This window comes from Mirounga leonina, unplaced genomic scaffold (genome assembly GCF_011800145.1).
Source record: "Mirounga leonina isolate KUSES-001 unplaced genomic scaffold, KU_Mleo_1.0 Mir_53, whole genome shotgun sequence".
NCBI classification, from domain to species: Eukaryota; Metazoa; Chordata; class Mammalia; order Carnivora; family Phocidae; genus Mirounga; species Mirounga leonina.
This window is the reverse complement of record NW_023270807.1, coordinates 17,742,668-17,763,719: the sequence shown is the minus strand read 5'-3', so window position 1 is coordinate 17,763,719 and position 21,052 is coordinate 17,742,668. Positions and strand designations below refer to the sequence as shown.

At 41.2% G+C, this 21,052-nt stretch overlaps 1 protein-coding gene across 1 annotated transcript in view; it reads left to right on the top strand.

Moving 5' to 3' along the window:
* Positions 1–21,052, top strand: part of PKHD1 (PKHD1 ciliary IPT domain containing fibrocystin/polyductin) — a 454,138-nt gene that overhangs the window by 227,675 nt on the left and 205,411 nt on the right. Inside the window, exons 48-50 of the mRNA XM_034990755.1 lie at positions 3,966–4,143; positions 5,154–5,349; positions 16,320–16,385. Coding sequence (XP_034846646.1) covers positions 3,966–4,143; positions 5,154–5,349; positions 16,320–16,385 — 440 coding nt within the window. The remainder of the gene's footprint in view (positions 1–3,965; positions 4,144–5,153; positions 5,350–16,319; positions 16,386–21,052) is intronic.

The window sequence follows — 21,052 nt, the reverse complement described above, 5'->3', positions numbered from 1 at the left end:
ACAAAGCTGGTGCTGCACATGAGGACCTGTAAAATTGCATCCCACATAAACCTTAATTGGGATGGATGGGATGGCTTGATAGGACCAGGGCAATGCATGAAGAAGGAAGAGGAAAGGATAGTTTAGGATCACAATGTGCTATGGTGGGTCTCTGGTTGATCAGGGGTTAGCATCAGATGGCTGGATGCCACTTGGAAGGAGAAGGGCATCTAAAGGAAGGTACAATAGTCCCAGAAACAAATAGAACTGAATGAATGTTAGCATTTGGTGGTTTTACAATATATGAAGAGGGGGTCATGTTTATAAGGGCTTTTAGGAACTAGGAAGTATGGTCTGAAAAAATGGCTCCTGCAATAATTGAAGTCACAATACATAGAAACTGAACCCAGGAGAAATTGTACCCTAAAGATTGATTTATAAATGGGATGCTGATAGAAATTTGAGAAATATTTAAATCTAGTCAAAATGACCTGGAGGGGGCGCCTGGGTGGCTCAGTCGGTTAAGTATCTGCCTTCGGCTCAGGTCATGATCCCAGGGGCTTGGGATTGAGCCCCGCATCGGGTTCCTTGCTCAGTGCAGAGCCTGCTTCTCCCTCTCCCTCTGCCATTCCCTCTGCTTGTGCTCTCTGGCTCTATCTCCATGTCAAATAAATAAATAAAATCTTAAAAAACAAACAAACAAAAAGAAACCAAAATGACTTGGAGGATTCTTGGGGCCATACTGCTGAAATTAAGAAGCATTTCTGGAGCTATCTACCCAATTGATTGTATTGTAACATACTGAGGTAATATTGTCATAATTTTCAAGATGGTATGCATGATATCTTAAGTGTGACAAACATAGATTGCTAAGACACGTAAGTGACAAAAAAAAGGTTGGAGGAACTAAATGTGAACAGATGGATGAATTTGAACAAGTAGAAATCTTCTTTTGGTCTATAATTTTAAAAACTTTGTAAAAGTGGTTTAATTGAGAGCACTTGACTAGGATAAAAGAAATATCAGTTCATAAGGAAACCTTAGCGTTTTTTAATTTTAATTTTTTTCTTTAGCATTTTTTTTTAAACCAGGGCTCACTAGAGTGTAGATTGCTTATATATGTCCAGAAGAGGTTTTCTGACCATTATATATAAATGTTTTAAGTCTTCATGGCAAGCATCCTATTGAGATGGGGGTTGGCTGTATCAGGTTCTGGTAACTTATGATCAAATGGCTTGTCTTCTTCAATTGATAAGTTTATAAGAAATCTTCTCACCCTCATGTGGATTTTCCAGGTAGACTTCCCTGTTGGGGAGAAATATCACCAAGTATCAGTTTGAGGTGTATTGGTCCATTTTAACACTCATTCATTCAACAAATATTTATCAAATACCTGCTATGTGAAAGGCAGCCTTATTTTTTTACTGTGAATTATTAAATGGGAATTCTGATTTATCTATGAGTCTCTCCTGGATTTAGTTCTTGTGATTCATTTTCCAGGGCCCATATGTTTCTGTGAAAACTGAAAGGATACACCTTCAGAATCTGAAATACTCAGAATCATTCTTTGGACTTTGAGGAATCCCACTTTACATACTGATCGGGATACTTACTCTAGCCAACCTGTTGACCTCTTTGGTATTTCTTGGTTCCAACTTTATCTCTTCTTAATACATTTGTTTTACATTTATTTCTCAGAAGACTATTTTAAAAATATATCAGTTGGGCCAAATTGTGCTGGGTCATCTCCTGGGACTCCGGGACGTGTGGTTTCAGTTGGAGGAAAAGAGAGCCATGATGACTGGGGACAAATGGGTAGAAAGTACAAGGAAAAAAATTTAGCTTTCTAAAGATTGTCTAAAGATTAAAATCTAAAAATAAGCTCCATAAATGTAATGGTCTTCTATGTGAGAATGTGACGTCCCATACCTGGAGGAAGGACAGGCTGAAATGTGGAGGGAATTCCTACAGTGGGTTGAAAGTTAGAACAGATGATCTTCATGTCCATTCTGACTCTAAGAATACGAGTTTAGTATTATTCTTTGGTTCCAGTGTAAGTCCTGATACACATGTGAAAAACGTTAAGTGTCCCAAGCCCGATCAGAGAAAGTCTCTCACCCCAAGTTTCTAAAGGTTCAGTTAATGTTGCATCAGGAAATCTGGGAAAAGAGTAGGTTTTTTTTTTTTATTCCCAAATGCCCTGAACATTTTTCATCCTTTTCATTTTATTAATGAATGAATGAAAGAAACACACATATTCTTTCAAGAAGTATGTATCAAATACTACATTGCTGGGGCCAGGGCTCTGCACCATGAAGGGTTTGAGTGTGTTCTTAAATGACCAAATATCCTGGATAAACTGCTAAGCATTAACATAAATAGTACAGAATGGCAAATCTGGCACATCTGAGGTTCCTTTTTTTTTTAAGATTTATTTATTAATTTGAGAGAGAGACAGAGACTGCATAGGTAGGGGAGGAGCAGAGGGAGAGAATCTCAAGCAGACTCCCTGCTGCGTGCAGAGTCCAATGCGGGGCTCCATCTCAGGACCCATGAAATTATGACCCGAGCCAAAACCAAGAGTCAGACACTTAACCGACTGAGCCACCCAGGTGCCCCCTGAGGTTTGTTCTTAAATGAGCTGTGGTAGATATTAACTGGGCTTGGTGATGGTTACTGAATTATCTCTGAGTTTCACAGTTTTACATATATGTAAGATACATATTATTTACCTCCATTTTTTGAAAAAGGAAATGAAAGCTTAAAGAGGGTCAGTAATTTACCCAAATGCATCCACCTCGCGTATGTGGATATAGATTTCCAGTTTATGCCATTTGATCATAGTGACCAAGCATTTCATGCTAAAAACAGTTTCCTTTTTATAAAATGCACTGGATTGTAAATTGGCTTTGGATACGCTCATGCCACACCTCACTTTGAAAACCCAACATCCTCCTTCGTCTCATTTCCCTCTACTTTGAGAATTTAATTATCTGCCTGCAGCAAAATGCCACAGTTAAAGATTCTCATGAAAACCAAACCAAAGGGGGAAGGACAGTCATAATGTGTATTGATTTTTTTTTTTTTTTTTTTTTTTTTTACTTTTGCCTTTTATTTTCTGTCCACTTTGACTTTCTTTTAGGGTCTTAGCATGTGGCTAAATCTGTTTGTTCTAGTGAAGTCTTAAAAATCACTTTCTGGGGTGGGTTGTGTAATTTGTAGAAATTAATAAATTTCCGGTTCTGCCTTGTAACATTCACATAATGCTTTTGCCATGCTCTGCCTCAATTTCCTAATTTGCTAAAATTCACTTCTAGAGATGCGTTCCATAAACTAGGAAATGGGCACCAGCTGCTTTAGAGAGAGCTCATCCATGCACTCTTCCTTCATATAACAGACATGGTTTGAGTGCCCATTGTGTGCAGATCCTGTGCCTGGTGGAAGAGACCAAAAGGGACAAAATATCTCTAATTTAAAGATCTCTACTAGGGAAGGCTACTGAAGCCATTTCTGCTGGGTGGTTGGAGGTGGCCTTCTGAGGTTCTAGGCATATTAGGTTCTGGGCCTCAGACATTGCTTCTCATAAGAATATCTAAGAACGATATAATATGTTCTCTGATGCTGATGAAATTGGTCTATGGCAGAATTCCGGACATGGACATTTCTTTATTAAAATAATAGTATATGGTCCTGGCCTGTATGAACTCGTTAAGATGGCATTTATCAGTGGTCTCAGATCTGAATGTCTCTACCTTCAACCCACCAGACCAGTGGAATGCACAAATGATCCAATGACATCTTCCCAACTGGGTTGTTTGAGCCATACAGTGATTGTGAAAAACTCCGTAGACATACAGACAAGATGGCCCAAGACATACGTGGAAAGAATAGAAGATGAATTACCACTGATGGGAGAGGAGTGGATTAGATCCAGAATGGACAAATAACTTAACCCCCATTTTTTTTTTCTTTTTAAATCACCCTAGAGCTAATGCTCCAGATGTTTCTTACAATTTAACCATGACTGACAGCAGAAATAAGACAACCACTGTCACTTATGTACATGATACATTGTCTAACCTTTATGGCTGGATGGCTCTGCTCTTGGATCAAGAGACTTACTCACTGCAGTTTGAGACCCCTTGGATCAACAGATCTCTGCAGGTAACCCCAGGAACTCATTCACGGGTATGGTGCATTCCCTAGGGCTTCTTATTTTTCCACCTGTGAAATAGCAGTTTGCAGGAATTAGCATCTTCTGGTGCTGATAAGGAAAACTGTCACAGCATTTTGGCCTGATGAATGTAATCTGAATATAAGATATGGTGGTTATTTTTAATTTTAATTTTTTTAACTTAAAAATTTTAGAATCTGTTTGAATCTTGTCTTGAATAACACAATGGTTCTGCCTGGAATTTTAACATTATTAATACAATGAAAAATACCTTCTAAGCATTCTATAGAACTATATTATTAGATTAGGGGTTAAGAACCAACTTACCCCTTAGAGGAGTGTTTGTAGCCAGAGAAAAGGTCTTAACAAAGCATTTTTACATTGCATACTGCCACCTTGTGGTCAAAGATTAACTTGCAAATAAAGGTCTAGACCTTCATTGGGGTTGGTTGAAGGAGTCCAATAGTTAGGAGGCATGAAGATAGAAATAGCCATGTGGAAAGTGGGTGCATTTTCTGAAAAAAAAAAAAAAAAAAAAAAAAAAAAAAAAAGCCAGTGGATTTCTTCAAGCTTCTCCTCTTCCTTTTAATGCATTTCTTTCTTCCTTCACATTCTCCTTAAAGTCATGAGAGCTGGTCTTAGGTGTGGTATAGTTCAAGGCAGAATCTCCTTTGATCCTCTCACTACCCTATTCAGAAAGGAGAGTTCTTTCCTTCCCTTGAGGTTCCCATGAGAACATTTTGGGGAATCTTCTTAAGGTGAAGGCATCAGAATGATGACGGTAGAGGTGGAGATCCTAGTGTCTATCCTGGCTCAATACTCCCCTGCTTTGTGGTGTGGGGCAAGTTACTGAACCTCCGCCTGCCTCAGCTTCTTCATCCATAAAATGGGTGTGAACTGCTATATTTCTAAAGTACTCCATCTGTGTTCTTTGTAGCTCTTTTCTGGCAAAATCTTTCCTTACTCAATGAGCATTATTGTATTGTTCTCTCACTTCAAGTACTCAGCAACGTTTGGCAGCTTTGCTCCTGGGAACTACCTCCTGTTGGTGCACGAGGTCCTGTGGCCTTACCCTGACATCCTCGTAAGGTGTGGGAGTCAGGTGGGGCGGTCCCGTCTGTCTCTGCCATCACCTGGTCAGGACCAAGGTTGTGACTGGTTCTTCAATACCCAGTTGAGGCAACTCACCTATCTGGGTAAGTATAATTGGATGAGAATATTGAGGGCACGAAGTCGGAAGCCACTGTTCACTCTTGAATTCCAAACATTTGTACTGTGAAGGGATGAGGACCTGGAGGGGAGAGCTGTGTGTTACGGTTAAATGCTTGGGCTCTGAAATCAGACTGCCTGGGCAGTTGTCCTGAGTTCCTTGTCCCTTTCCCTTGTGCCTAGTCCTATGTCACCTGAGCCTGATCTACTCTTGAGCCCTGTGACTATGAAATTTTAATAGCACTAGAAAGGAGAATATGGTAATTCCCTGGTATTGCTGTCTTTGCCAAATGGATTGCTATATATTTTATTTGCACTGAATTGTACCATTCAAGTTTTATTTCTGACTTGATCAACCATAAATGTAACCTAAAACTATAAAAACTCAGGGTGGACAGAGATCCTTGAGACTGTTTTTACCTCTAGAGCTGAATGCAGCCATTAAGTAAGAGCAAAGAGGTGTCATTAACTATGACCGTTTACTTGGTATATATTCTAGAACCAAATTTTAATTTCAAGTTGTTCTCCTTCTATTACTTAGCATGTCTTGTCCATTGGTCCGATTTTGTTCATGAACTGCAAACTGACTTAAATGGCCACATGAGCCAAGCATGGTAAAGGAATATTTGTGGCATAATGAAAAAAAAATCAAGTCATGCAGCTACAGATTTTCTTCCCCTTTTTTTATCATTATTTATTGAATTAATAGCAAATTATACTCTTATACTATTTATACACATATATATGGTAGAAATGCATATCTGTGTAAGTATGTATAGTTATATATAGATGTACGTCTGTATGTATTTATGAGCATCTATATGATATAGATGCATTTTTCAGTATAAAACATTTTTATTAGGTAGATAGCCTTTATTAATTGAAATCATTCTTTGTATCAGAATACCCTAGTATCTCCACCTTTAGATAAGAGGAGTTGGAAAAGGACCAGGAAATCACAGAGGGCTGGTTAGATGTTTAATGAGCATGGAGACCCTTGTTCCTTAAGATGATTCCCAGTGCTCCACGTACTGGCTTCTGAAGTCATTTGTGCCTCCGGTATCCTCTGAGTGAATGGGGTAGGTAGGTGGCTAGAGCCACTTCTGTCCTCATTCCTGAGCTGGTACAGTGAGGATATGATGATTCAGGGGAAACTGAGGCTTACGCTGCTCCTCTTTGGTGGCGTTCCATGCAATTGTGTTGGACTGGGTAGATTTGGTTATGATTTCGGATATCTTCTGTGTCAAGTTTACAACATCACTGGGAAGGCTTATAATGCCATTTGGCAGTGAGGTAGTTGGCAATGGGTACCCCAAGAGGACCCCAAGCCATAGAGTTCTAGCTCTCTGCCCTGCATTTTACATTGATTAGTTTGTTACTTTCACTTAATTGTTTTGTTTTGTTTTGTTTTGGACCGTGTGACTTTATAGGTCTGCGATTGGGGTAATTTACATAAAATAAGAAGAGAGACATAAGTTGAGACCTCACAGTCTATGTGGACATATTCCTGAGATAAAAAAAAAATGTAGGGAGAGTCGTGTATACAGAAGTTTCATTGTTATCGTAGGGAGACTGCTTGACCTGTTTCAGGGCCATTGAATTTCCTGCCTGACTTTCAGGTGTGGGGAATGGAGAGACCCTGTTCCTATTCCTGGCTGGCTTTTCGTTCAGAGTACCGCTTCACTGACAATTGGCTGTGTTTCATTAATTTGTTGACCACTTCTAAGTGGACCGTCTTTTTTTGTATTGTTTATTTGCAACCTTACCACATCCCCCAGGATAGGAAGTTTCAAACAAAATCACAAATATCTTTGTTTCCTCCATTTGGCTACTTTGTGTGTGATTGAAGATACCTGACTGATCTTAGATCCAGCTGAGAACGGAAAAAAAAATCAGAACCCAGGCATTCTAGCTCCTGGCCCTGGATCTCCCCACTAGAGTGTGCCACCCACTAAATAATCATTGATCACTGACCAAATAGGGTGTGTGTGTGTGGGGGGGTGCTAGGCAGCTTTGTGGGAGAAAACTCACTGATCCCTAGTGACAAAGAAAAAAATCCTATACATATAATATGTTTTGAGAGTATTCCTCTTCTCTACCAAGGCAAGTTTTGTCTTTTTTTTTTTTTAAGCAAATATCTTTATGGGATGCAGGTTCTTTGGAAAGCTCGTGGCCAGAGCTTAGGGTTTAGGGTTTTAATCAGTGGCTGGCTGGCTATTTCACCTGGGGCATGGAATTATAAATGCTCCATGCCTCAATGGCTTCATCTCTACAACGAGGTTAAGAATACCTACTTATATCTTGGAATTGTGGTACAAAGCACCCAGATATCTTTAAATGTGATTAGTATGCCCTGTTACTTTACTACACACTTTCTCAGTAGATTATTTCTCTAGATTTGTTCTTTTCTCCCCCAGAAGATGAACAACGTCACGTGCCTTGAACTAAGCGTACACATCACAACCTTTCCGAAAGGGTCCCATTCTATTTTTCTTGACTAGATTTTGTAGGATAACCGAGATTCATGATAACATGACATATATGATATATGGTTTCCATGATTGAAATGTAATACCACTTAAGCAATTGTTATCCACAGAATAAGATCACCTCGCTCATTTAAAAATATCTTTTAAGGAGATTGGTTCAGGTTGCCTTTGTAAAGCCCCTGAGAATTTTGCCCAAGAAGCCACTTGCAGAAGAGACCACAGCGAAGGACTCGTGCTACAGCTTGTGTTAGGACCCAGGAGGAGCAGTGTTTGATGTGAGAGATGATTACGAGTGGCAGTTCCGAACTGTAACTTCTACGCCACGCTTGGGAATGGGCAAGACTGCAGGACAAGTGTTCTTTTATATTTTCCGAGTCGGAGTCAAATCCAGCAAGCCCGTTTTTCCGTTCAGGCGATTTGATTTAACGGGTAACTCCTGCCTCTGCCTTCCCCACCGCCTCTTTCCCTGCTGTTCTCTTTTCCAGGGATGTTTCAGTTCATGGTTAACTATTTTTATTTTTTAGTTACATTAACGCTATGAAATAATTAGTCAGCTAATTAATCTGGTTTACAAGCTTTGTGGGATTCTTCAGCTGTCAGTCAGGCCCAGGCCTGAGGCCTACATCCAGTCTCAGCTCTCTTGCCCGTGTGATTCCCGTTGCCATGGCTACTGGCCACATCTGCTGACACCCCACTCTCTATTTATTGCTTAATTAAGAATTTCACGCTCAGCCCTTATCTGCCTCTAAGAACAAGCGCACACTGTTAAGAAATTCCAAATTTAGGCCCAGGCACAAGGAAAGCCTTTCTTGCAGGCTTGGCTGGATGGAGCCTCTCTAACGATCTTCTCGGCATCCCAGCCGCCACCCTTCAATCAAAAATCATTAAATGGGGCAGAGATAATGAGCATGTAGCATATCAAAAGAAGGATGTTTGCTTCGTCCAAAGGAGGAAAAGCTGCTAGGCCCCATGCGCGGCTCCACTTCAAAGGGGGATGAGACCCCCTCGTCACTGGGGCCTGATAAAGCCTCATTTGTTCTGGGCTTGACTTATGAAAAAGGTCTGGTGTGTCGGGGCCCCGTCTCACAGACGCAGGATCCCCCCACCTCTTGCCTCCACCTCCACCAGCCCCCTCCCTGGCCTTCCGCACGCACGCTCGTGTGTCAGCACTCCGGCAGCTGGGTCCCCCAAAGCATCAGGCGGAGCGTATAATCACTGACTCTCCCCTCACAATGGCCACTTGTAGGGGGGTGGCCGGGAGGAGGTCTTCATCACAATAGGAACACAATTATTGCAGCTGCTAGGGAGGGCTCTGCTCCTTCCTGGACGGAGATAATAGGACTTGCCCCAAACAGGAGGAGACGGTTGGGGGGAGGGGGAGGTGACAGGGGTTGGTGGGGGTGGAGGAAGCAATCTTGAGTTGATTATTCATATTCTGACTCTTGGAAGCCCGATGCGGAGCCAGTGGGGTTCCAGCACCTGCTGGTGCACAGTCCTCTCCTAATAATCGTCCATTCTGCCAGGGGTCAACTTACTTTTGACCCTGTCCTTTTATATCGGGAAAAGGCTCTTGAGGGCAAACTGTTGGGTTGTGGCAGGGTGCATTAAACACCCACAGCCCCTTCCCCTTGCTTTCTCCTACACCCAACCAGCAGCCGGTGATAAATTCGCGTCAGATGCTGGGCCATTCACGGTTGCCCTCCCGGGTTCACACAGCCCCGCTCGCGCACTGGAGCGGCGGCCGGGCCGGGATATTGTGTGAGGCGGCAGCTGAGCGAGCGCCTGCGAGGCGCAGAGGCTCCTGCCTACCACCTTCTTCTGCTCTGACTGAAAAAGAAAAAAAGAGACACGTCTAGCCAGGCCGGCCAGTGACTGTCTCCAAATGGCGCCCCTCGCCAAGATAAAGGCAGGCTGTCTGGCAAGAAGCCGGGGCCCTTCTCCATGAGGGCAAGAGGGCTGCAGATAGAAAGACAGATGGACTTCATTGTCCGCACCCGTTGCCCTGAAGAAGTCAAGTCACGTCACACAGAAGGCTCAGAAAAGATGCTGTTAACCTGGGAGAGCCCGAAAACAAGGAGTGCTTTCCTGAGTTTGCGGCCAGGAGCTCAAGGGTGCTGCCTGGGTTTCTCTTTTCTCAAAAGCGCTCAGGGCACAGGGCCGGAGCAGGCTGCTGCCTCCATCCTTCTGTTGTTCAGCTGGTCCAGAAGCCCCATCAGCAGCTCGGGAAGGAATTCTGTTAGCGTCTGTGGAGGAGAGAGGACTCAGCCGGCTGCCCGGAGCATTTTGGGAGGGTTTTATAAGCAGAGCAGAATCCTAATCCTCGGAAACTCTGCTCCATTCCCATGGTGAGGCCCTCTAAGGCAATCCATAGCATTCTAGTTAATACATTAATTTACATTCTTCTAGAAAACTCATTCCCCAAAGATCCCCAAGGATTTCTGCCAGTAATATAGAGGATTGACTTTGGGGAACTGCGCTAACCTTTATGGCAAACGTATAGAGAATGGAACAGGAGCTGGTGATGGGAGAAGGACTTTTGCCTCTTGGTTGCAAGCAACTTGTCTCCCGCAAGGAAAAGGAAGAAAATAAATGAGAAAAGGAAAGAAAGAAGGAGGGAAAACTAAGCAGTCAGGATCAAATATTTTTTCTAGGAAGCCCTCCGCTTAAGGAGCTAATTCCCTTTTTTTTTTTTTTTTTTAAGATTTTATTTATTTATTTGTCAGAGAGAGAGACAGGAAGAGAGGGAACACAAGCAGGGGGAGTGGGAGAGGGAGAAGCAGGCTTCCCGCCGAGCAGGGAGCCCGATGCGGGGCTCGATCCCAGGACCCTGGGATCATGACCTGAGCCAAAGGTAGAATCTCAATGACTGAGCCACCCAGGTGCCCCTTAAGGAGCTAATTTCTTAGCGATGCTGATGGCAGACCCTAGTTCATGCAGAGCGTAGGTGGTATAACCAGCATTCAAACTCAGCTTTTCTGACCCTAGGTCAGTACTTTTTCTAGTATACTGGTGTTTTGGTTTTTTTAAATCCAAACTTATGTATATACCCTTGTAAACCAATTCTTCTTCCTTCTATTTAGAGGAAAACCTTGGGCTTATTGAAGGTTCTGTGCTTCCTGAACTTTAGATATTTGAATACCAACTTTACCCTTTGTCACACCCTAGGCCTCCTGTTCTATTATTTACCTAAGATTTTTCTTAAATCAATTCCCACGCCATCTTATTTTTAAAACCTAACCTCTTTTTAAGCAATAATATCCATAAAATCATGGGTTTAATGACCTAATTGCTTTTTCTAAAATACATTAGCATCCATAGCTATGAAAATAAATCGTTAGTGCCACTAAAATCATCACCTCACAGTTTATATGTTGGGACTATAATGTGGTCTGCAAGGTTTTGGTATAATTGGTGAAAAGTAAGAAGTGTGAGCCAGGGATCTCTTTTTTATCTGGGTCTCTTTCCTTGCTTGCTAAGAACACCTGTTGTTGAGAACAAACCACACTCTTTTTTGTTTGTTTGTTTTTACCCAGGGACATTTATTTATTTATTTATTTTATTATGTTCAGTTAGCCACCATACAGTACATCATTAGTTTTTGATGTAGTGTTCCATGATTCGTTGTTTGCGTGTAACACCCAGTGCTCCATGCAAAACGTGCCCTCCTTAATACCCATCACCCGGCTACCCCAGCCCCCCAAACTCCAACCCTCTGAAACCCTCAGTTTGTTTCCCGGAGTCCAGAGTCTCTCATGGTTTGTCTCCCTCTCTGATTTCCCCCTCTTCAGTTTTCCCTCCCTTCCCCTACGGTCCTCCGTGCTATATTCCTTATGTTCCACATATGAGGGAAAATGTTAAGTCAAATAAGTCAAACAGAGAATTGTCTCTCTCTGTTTGACTTATTTGACTTAACATAATCCCCTCCAGTTCCATCCATGTCTATGTGAGTGGTGGGTATTCATCCTTTCTGATGGCTGAGTAATATTCCATTAACAAACCACATTCTTGAGAGAAGTTGTAAAATTCCTCAATTTGGGGCTTTTTAAATGTGCCTCATGGACAAACAACTGGAATGCTAACCGTTGGAATTTCTGGTTCTGTCGATCTGCACAAATGCCCCATTTTTCACAGGAAGTGCAAGTGTGGCAAATATCCCTGAGTCAGAATAACAATTGTTATTGTTTTCTGAGTTAATTAAGAAGGTTTAATTGAACTAACTCTCAGGACTGAAGTTGATGTAGATATATCCATCAGTGCCTTGAGTAAGTTCTTTTATTCTCACACCTCAGAAAACATTTATACCCTTCCATGAATGAATGTTAGTGGGGATAATGGAAGACTCAGAGGTGATCACAGGATTTTCATGTATTGTTTCTGTGAAGGACTTTGAAAGATCCTGCATTATGAGGGCCAAGCTGGTTCTGTGGCTGCCCCTGAGAAGCTGGACTCAGACAGAAGTATGGTCCTGTGAATCAAGCATTAGCTGCCCAGGGACCAGCTGACAAGTAATGCTCAATGGCTAAGTGAAAAAGGCTAATTTCTGGGGAGTGAGGTCAAATTCACTGAACAAGGAAGGAGAGACAGAGCAGGAATGTACAGGTGTGCGAGACAGATCTGAGAGAAGAGGTAGTCGTAGAAGATAGGGCAAGGTAAGCTGCAATGCAGAGAGAGAGGACCAAAGCCAACAGCTGGCTCATGAAGACAGAGCTGGAGCCTGGGTCCAGGGCAGACAGAGACCAAGAGAGAAGGCGTGCATCAGGGAGAGAATGGGTGAAATCTGCAGACAGAGATTGCGGTCACTGTTTCAGATTCTCTCCATGTGTAGTCAATGGCTGACTCACACTATATAAATGTGAATTGAATGAGAGGTCCAAATATGTGCTAAACCTCAATGGTGAAGTACAAATGGGAATTTGTATGAAGAATGAAATAGGAAAGGAGTCAAGGCCCATTAAGATGCCACTTTTTTTTTTTAAATATAGCTAGATACTTAATTCTCCCTTCAAAATTGCAAGAGAGAATGGGACCTACTCAAGGAGAGAACTAATTTTTGTCTATCCTAGTGCCCTAATGAAGACAAAACTTGCCGGGCACGATACAAAATTCTGGAAGACCCTAGTATCATGTTTAGCTGAGTAACTCTTTCCTCCTCGGCACATTTCGTGCTTTCTTCTAGATCTCTGCGTTTATAGCAACCCTACATCATATAGCACCCATCAGAATAATTTGACTATAATTGACCCAATGGCTTCTTTTCTTTTTGAGGACAGACCAGATATTCTTACAACCTGGGAAGGATCAACTGCAATGAGGGTCCATTTATAAACAAAGTAGATTAACCACTCTCATATTACAAATACACACTCAGAAATCATAAGCACTGAGAAGACATATGTATAATATCACAGCTTGTGTAAGGCTTTTAAACTCTTCCTGAGTCAGTACCTTTATTCTCAAACAATTTTCATTCCTCTTTGTGTTTGTCCAAATTGGAAACGACGTGTAACATTTACACTGTTTTTTATAGAGTCAAAGCATTTAGCAAACTTTAGAAGATCTGGTTAAGTTGCTTCCAACTCTGAATACTATGACTCATCATGATTAGGTACAGCTGTAAAAAAAGAGTAAAAAAAGTCGAAGCATATTTCTTGGGTTTTGTTGTCTGGCTGCTAGAATAATGAGCATGCCATAGTCGCAGTATATGTATGCATTTCTGTGCCAAGCACTGTGCTAAATATGTTATAGGGATTATCTCATCTTTTCTTCCCAATCATGCTATGAGGTAGATAGGACGACTATTTCCACTTTTCACAGGAAGGAAGTGAGTTTCAGAAATGATGAAGAACTTGTTGGTTCCCCACATCAAGGAACTGGAAGACCCAGGATTCAAACCCAGGCTGTTGGACTTCATTCAGCAGCCACACTCTTCCCCATGATTCTCTATGGCTCCACTCTCAGGGTGTAGAAATGGTGTTTGGGAAGAATAACCCTCTGACCTGCACTCATGTCTCAGAACCAGCCTACAGAGGGCCATGTACAAGTGGTGGGTGAAGGAAATCAGACTTTTTCAGTCTTTACTACTTTTGGTAACTTTTCTCCATTTCTTTGGATACTGAAACTACTCCTTTTCTCAGATTGAATGGTATTCTCACACCTGCTTTAATAAAAGGAGCGATAGCTTTTCAATGTATGTTTTGGGGAAGAGGCTCCCCAAGAGGTAAGAAACATTTATGCATGTGTAGAGGCTGAACAAGATCAGTGGCCACACAGTTCAGAAGCCATCCGTGTAGAGCTGCAGACGTGAAAGCACCCCGAGCAGGAAGCCTTGGCTGACCAAGAACAGAGCCTGGGTGAAGTCACTTCCTGAATGGAAGGGCAAGTGGAACAGTCTATCATGGGGGTTGGATGTGGTGGGGTTTAGCCTTTTCAGTCTCTGGGTTAATAATCACCATGATGGCTACAATGCATGATGCATTACAAAATGACTACTGTAGTTTTGAAAAAGACTTTTTCATGTGTAACTTTACTTTTTTACTCTCTTTACTCGTGTGGCTCTGTCTTAAGGAAGAGGGCACAGATGTAGTGAAGTCTACCATTACTTGGAAGCTGCTTTTAACAAGGATGATTTATATAAAATCTTTAAATGAACTAATAACCCTTTCCAAATGATTCCTGGAATTTTTTCTAATTTGCCTTCTTTAGAATTTGATTCTATTACAACACTTAATTCCTTCCTCATATGGAAGAGTGCTCTGTTGTTACGGCCTTTTGCATGTTTTTAGATGTCATCTTGTCCATATTCTCTTTTGTTTTTTTTTCCAGTTGAGCCTATTTTATTATTTTCTCTTTTGGTTCCTTTAAAAGGGTTCTTTCCTGCCTCTATTTGCTCAATTGGTTGAAATTGTCAGTTAAGTACTGGGTATTCAGAGTAGAGCCCTATAAATTTAGGATTTCTAGATTAGTTCATGAATAGTATCTACATGTCCGGCAATGTCTGGTGTCCTAAGGTACATGAGAAAAGTCCCTCCCTCCAAGATTTAGAAACAGAGCTCATGACTGATGCAATCTGAAATTTACCACAGTTGATGCTTGATAAATACTTGCTAAATTGAGAGCAAGCTTGGGATAAATATCACCAATATCAGTTATGAGCACAAATGGGTAAATTAGACATTATAGAAAAAAAGAGAGATGAAATGCTGGGCTGATGGCATATTTATTTATTTACTTAAGATAAAAAAGTGGGTAAAATATGCAACAGGATAGAGAAACAATGTAAGTGAAGCCTCAGAAGTAGTGATAAAGTAGAGCACATAGAGAACATGTTGGTCATTGTACCTGGTCTCAAAATATGTACAGTGTAAAGGAAAGCCACTTTTTATAATGGGAAAGTGAGAGTAATTATCAAAATAAGAAGAGAGGAATAGGAGAGTTCTCATCATAGATCCCTTTGGGGATTATAATAATAATAATAATAATTATTATTATTGTTATTTTGTAATATTTTGAAGCTCATGCTTTGTAATTAGAAAAAAAAATGATCCTTGGTCTACTCCATCTTGTGATGAAGGAAAAAGTTTAGGGTTCCATGGAAAGGCAAATGGAGAGCATGAGTTTGACCAAGTCCTCAAGGCTCCAGCCTTTGACAGCATTGGGCCCTCCAGTGGTGGGAGGTGTTGGCTCACATGACATCTGATAAGGCAGAAATGTAATTAACCAATAAGAGACAAGGTGTTACTGAAAAGTGGAGTTGGCACACCTGATTACTAATTAATCAGGCGTGAGAGCACCTTGTAGATGCATTCACTATTTAATTATAGCAGCCTCTCTTGGCAAAGGAGCATATGTTCTCAGCTTAATCTCCTGGTTTATACTGACATCAAATTGTCATTATCAGAAAGAATCAGGCCTTTTGATTATTTCCACTAATTTATTGAACACTTAAAATTAATGAACCCCAGGCCTTTTAAATGTGCTCAGTTGGTTTGGAAGATGGAGGAGAAAGGGGGGTAGAAAAAAAGCCTTCATTAAAAGGACAATTTGTTTGGATAAAGGTAAAGCAAATACATTTCATGGGTGATCTGAACTCTATTGAAAAACACATGAATTCTAAAAGCTAAGCCTCCAAAATGATGGAGAGGAAATAGGATAAGAGGTGTGCCCTGCTGACCAATGTTGGCCTCCAAATAACATATGGCTAAAGGGTTTCCTCCCCGCCTAATTATTTATGTGCCAATTCTCTTGGCGACCTCATTGCAATTAAGTTTAATCAAATAAAAGCAATCAAAATTAAATGTTGGAAATCAATTGTTAGACTAACTAACAAGGAGTTCATTTTTTTTTTTTAATTTTGAAAATTTAGTTAGGTTGGGGGGAATTTAGCATAAAGCCATCTTTATCACATAAGAATATCTTCTGTATTAAGATGCTCTTTGCATCACATCCAAGTTGTGGCTTTTTGCATTCAGTTTCAGGTGAAGGCTGCGTTCAAGTGACTCTTCAGGTGAAGGAAGGTGTGCCCCCAACTATTTCAGGTGAGTATTAACCTACCCACCAAATAGTAGTGCCTGGTACAGTAGAATGTCCTCCAATAACAGTTCTATAAATTGCTTGCATCAAATTGTTCATAAGCAGGTAGGCATCAGCCCTAATGCTATCATGCCTAACGACTCCCTATTGTGTCACCCTGATAGCTGAAATACGTGTCTGCATTTCAAAGAAAGATATAAGAAGGGTGTATTTCAAAACGTTGGAAAGTAGAGAATTAAAACATGTAAATAAGCACATTTCATAAATTATGGACCATATGTGCACACAAGAGTCCAGATCTGCAGATGGGCTGTTAGGCCTCTACCAATTGGAAAGAAAAATTCAGGGTATCTCAAAACTTTAATTGTTCCCAGTGATTTCAGGACATCGGGGTAAACAAACCCTTCCCAAAAGTCAGATGGTTCTGTGAAATCTCTCTAACTCATAAAAGCCAAATTCTCAAAGACTAAAAGACTCCTAGGCACCTTCTAATGCATTTCATTGTTTGTTTTTGTTTATCCTAGGCCAGTTTAACTATGCATTTGCATTAGGGACAAATCTTTTCAAAGGCCAAGTTTTCCTTTGATTTCCAGTGGCATTTTTGTGTTATGTCAGAGCAGAGCCCATGCTAATCAGAAAATGATCTAACTGCTCCATTTAAATTAATAAATAAATGAAGAAAATGTACTAGCCTAAAACTATAAACTAGATATACCAATGGCTACTACTCCATGCTTATTGGACTGGGAAGAATGTGGTTCTTTGTTTTCATAACTGTTTCTGGGCTACCATAGCATTTTGTTCTTTATGTCCCCTGTCCTTTATCCCTCCTTTCCTTCAGGTGGCTCACGATGCATTATTTATTGAGGGCCTCTTGTGCAAGATGCAGGAGGATACAATGATGAGCAATGATGTTTGACTCCATGGGGTCTTATGGTCACATGGGGATGTCAATTAAACGACTAACTAATCAATGGTTAAATCTCTTTTAAAATAACAGTGGCCAAGAAAAGTATCTTGCAATTCTCTCTTTGACGGTTCTGTGTTCAAATTTTCAATTGGTTGGGTCAGTTGCCATTTGTAGAGGACATATCTATTGGGGGTTGTTCTCATGCCAGGTCCCCTCAGAGGATACTGGACTATTTATGGGTGGCCATACCTCATTCAACCAGCTATATAGTCAGGGTGCCATGCCACTCAGACTTAGTAGGAAGATTTTGTATTAAGGACTTGCTGGAAGGAGACTGTCGGTGGCCAGGCTCCTGGGCTTGTTAGCAGGTGTCAGTTTAACTGGAAGATGTTTCATTTGGCCTATCAATTACAACATGCTAAATAAATAGAAAGATTCATAGAGTTATAGAATATTAATGAGGGAAAGAACCTCACAGGCTATCCTATCCAATTGCCCCACCTAGTCAGTGGTTGAACTTGGATGAGAGCTCAGGTTACTCAACTCAGTCCAGTGTTCGTTCTGCTATGCCATATAAACTCTAAGATGTTTAAAGTACCTTTTCTTGGCATATATTAATTTATGACTTCAATTAAAATTAATTGTATATAGTCAGTTTTCCTAGCCAATATAATTTGCAAGAGAAAACAATCTTAAACACGGGGAGTTACAGAATTTATACATTACCATTCATCAGAAAGAAATTTCAAATACTAAGATACTTCTAAGACATTCCCTGGTTCTCATGATGGGGGGTAGATGTGCTAATGTCAAAATTTAAATATGAGTGTGTATTTTGATTAATGAAAAGTTCTATGAAAAATAGTAAGATTATTACAGTATCAAAAATTCTTTGACAAAACAACAATGGAATGACTAATGGAGTTCTTTTTTTTTTTTTTTAAAGATTTTATTTACTTATTTGACAGAGAGACAGCAAGAGAGGGAACACAAGCAGGGGGGGTGGGAGAGGGAGAATCAGGCTCTCCGCTGAGCAGGGAGCCCGATGTGGGGCTCGATCCCAGGACCCTGGGATCATGACCTGAGCTGAAGGCAGACGCTTAACAACTGAGCCACCCAGGCGCCCCAATTAATGGAGTTCTATCTATATGTTAATCCACTCTGAGATTCAGTATGAATATATAATACAGATGAGACATTTTGGGTTAGGGTGTTCTGCTGCAGAGAGTCTCCTAGCTGACTCACTTGTAGGTTTATTCTGAGTGTACAAGATTGTGCGGGACACTGTAGAGAAATGCGGACAGGAAACTCCAGAACCAGCAGAAATTAGGGTGTATATGGGCCAATGCTGAGGAGAGACAGGGGAGGTGGTGGTGATGTAAGTTGTTGTATGGATGCTTAGTGGGTTTGTGGTGAGGATTTATGCTAATTAGAGTCAAGAGGATATCCAGGTTTCTGAACACCCCAGTGCAGGTCGTTCATGTTCTTCCAACACTGTGGCCTTACTCATTTCCTCTCAATGGGCATAATGCTTTATAAAAAATGAGAGAGGGGAAAATGGGCAAAGCAACCCACTTTTGGGGGGAAGAGAAAAATATTTCTGAAGAGCCTTTATCTTGATGACATTGTCTTTTCAGTGGGGGCTAACTGGAAATATAGTGCGTAGTCATATGGGACTATGATGATCAGATATTCTCTTAAATTGGCCATCCTTTCCCCATAGATCTAAGTTTATTTCCTTTCCTCAGGTTTCTGAGAATCTGTCAGCCCTCCTTCTTTTTAAAGTCAACTCATCCCTTTCAGCATTTTCTGAACTTTGTCCCATCGGTAAATGATTCGGTCTTGTGTAGTTAACTTCTCCTTTACTGGTTCCTTCTGGTCAGTGCCTCTCAATTAAAACAAAACAAAACAAAATTCTAAATACTGAGTCTTCCTCTAGCTGGTATCTCTGTTACAAACTTCTCAAAAGACTAGTCTCTTGATGCAGAGCCATAAAAAGCTGGGCAGATGAAGGATCAAGGTGGAGAGGGCAATATTTGGCTCAGATCTCAAGTTGGAGACCATCTTAAACCGTAGCTGTTGCTGAATGACAGACTTGTAGAGGAAAGCAAGGTGAGGCTTCCTCACAAATGCTGGTCCTGATCAGAATTCATGGAATCCGATTTTAAGCTAAGACTCATTTATCTAAAGATTGGGAAGACAGATCAAAGCCTGAGCATCTCAAATCCTAAAGCTGTTCGTTCCTCGGTGAGCTTTCGGGACGATCTGACCCAGTGTGTTCCCTTCCTCACCTCCGGTGCATTTCTCAATCCACTGTAAGCCATGCTGCTTACCACCTCACCACACCACTGGAGCCGCTCTCACCGGGATCATCCATGCTCTGGTTGCTGAATTCAGCAGTCACTTCTTACTCACTCTCTTATCAGAACTCTGCTGTTAACAAGATGGCTTCTGCCCTCCGGACATGCTCTATTTCTTGGGCTTCCAAGACATGCCTCTCTCCTGATTCTCCTTGCATGTCTCTGTTTCTTTAACTCTTGTAGGCTTCTTCTTCTCTCCCCACTTTCTATATTAGTAATAGCCAGACAGAAGCCTGATATTAACTATAGGAGTCTGATAACTTTGCAAGAGACTGAAACGTGTTTTCTTCTCCATGAAGTCTTCTTATCTTAAGGCAGAATGGTATAGAATGACCAAAGTTGTTCATAATAACAACTCTTAGAATAGTTACTTTAAGATTTAGTTTGTTCAATTAAAGACCGTTTCAGCCCTCTTATAAATAAGAGTGAAGATCTCAAAGTGAAGAATCTGTTTCCAACATCTATGATATAAAGAGTTTCAGAAGCCTGGTATGTGGTTTTAAAGAGCCTGGTCATTGCCCTTTTGAAATATCACTGGAAATAAAGCATCAGAATATCTCTTTCTGGCCTTTGTGGTACTACTTAGTGGCCATTTCAACAGAGCCCCCACCCTACCCCCACCTGCATATTTAGAGTATAGTGCTGGAAAGGAGGCAAAATTGGGAGGAAACTAGGTATTATAGTCTTGGTGTTTATAAAATATTTATAAAGCCTCTTTCTGAGTGAAGTTTGTGCCAAGCCCATGCCTGATTCCCATGGTGTGGGGTCTATTTTGTGCTAATTAAATTGCCTAGGATTTCTACTTCACCACAATCTATAATACTTTTCATTCATCCCAGGGCTCTAATGAGACCATGATTACGAGGGAGTTGGGTTCCCGTAGACAGAATAACTGGGTGTTCCTCAAGGTTCTGACCTCAGGCATTTTATCTTTTCACGTTGTAATCCTCCGGAGCTATCACAACCATCCTTAGAGTTTCAAATACGACCGCAAAATCCATCTTCTTGACTCAGCTCTCTCCCACTCTTCAGATTCATATCCAATCCCTCCTGGCTGTGTATCTCCACTTGGAGGTCTTTTCGAAGACACCCCAAACCCTTTATGGCTCAAACGGAATTCATCGATGTCCGTCTTAATGGACATCTCTGCCCATTACCACCTATGCTGGAAATCCAGGGGTCATCTTTGGATCTTCCATCTTTGTTACCCATCACACCTGGATCTCTGATTATTTCTCCAACCTCATCACTTGCCTCCTCCCAGCTCTGTGGCTCAGCAACACCAAACTGCTTAGAGACCCTCCACTTAATCTCTTATCTCTTGCCGTTACTTATGATCATTCTTCTGTCTGGAGTGCAAACCCTCACCACAATCCCCTTTACCTTTATAGCTCCTAAGCCT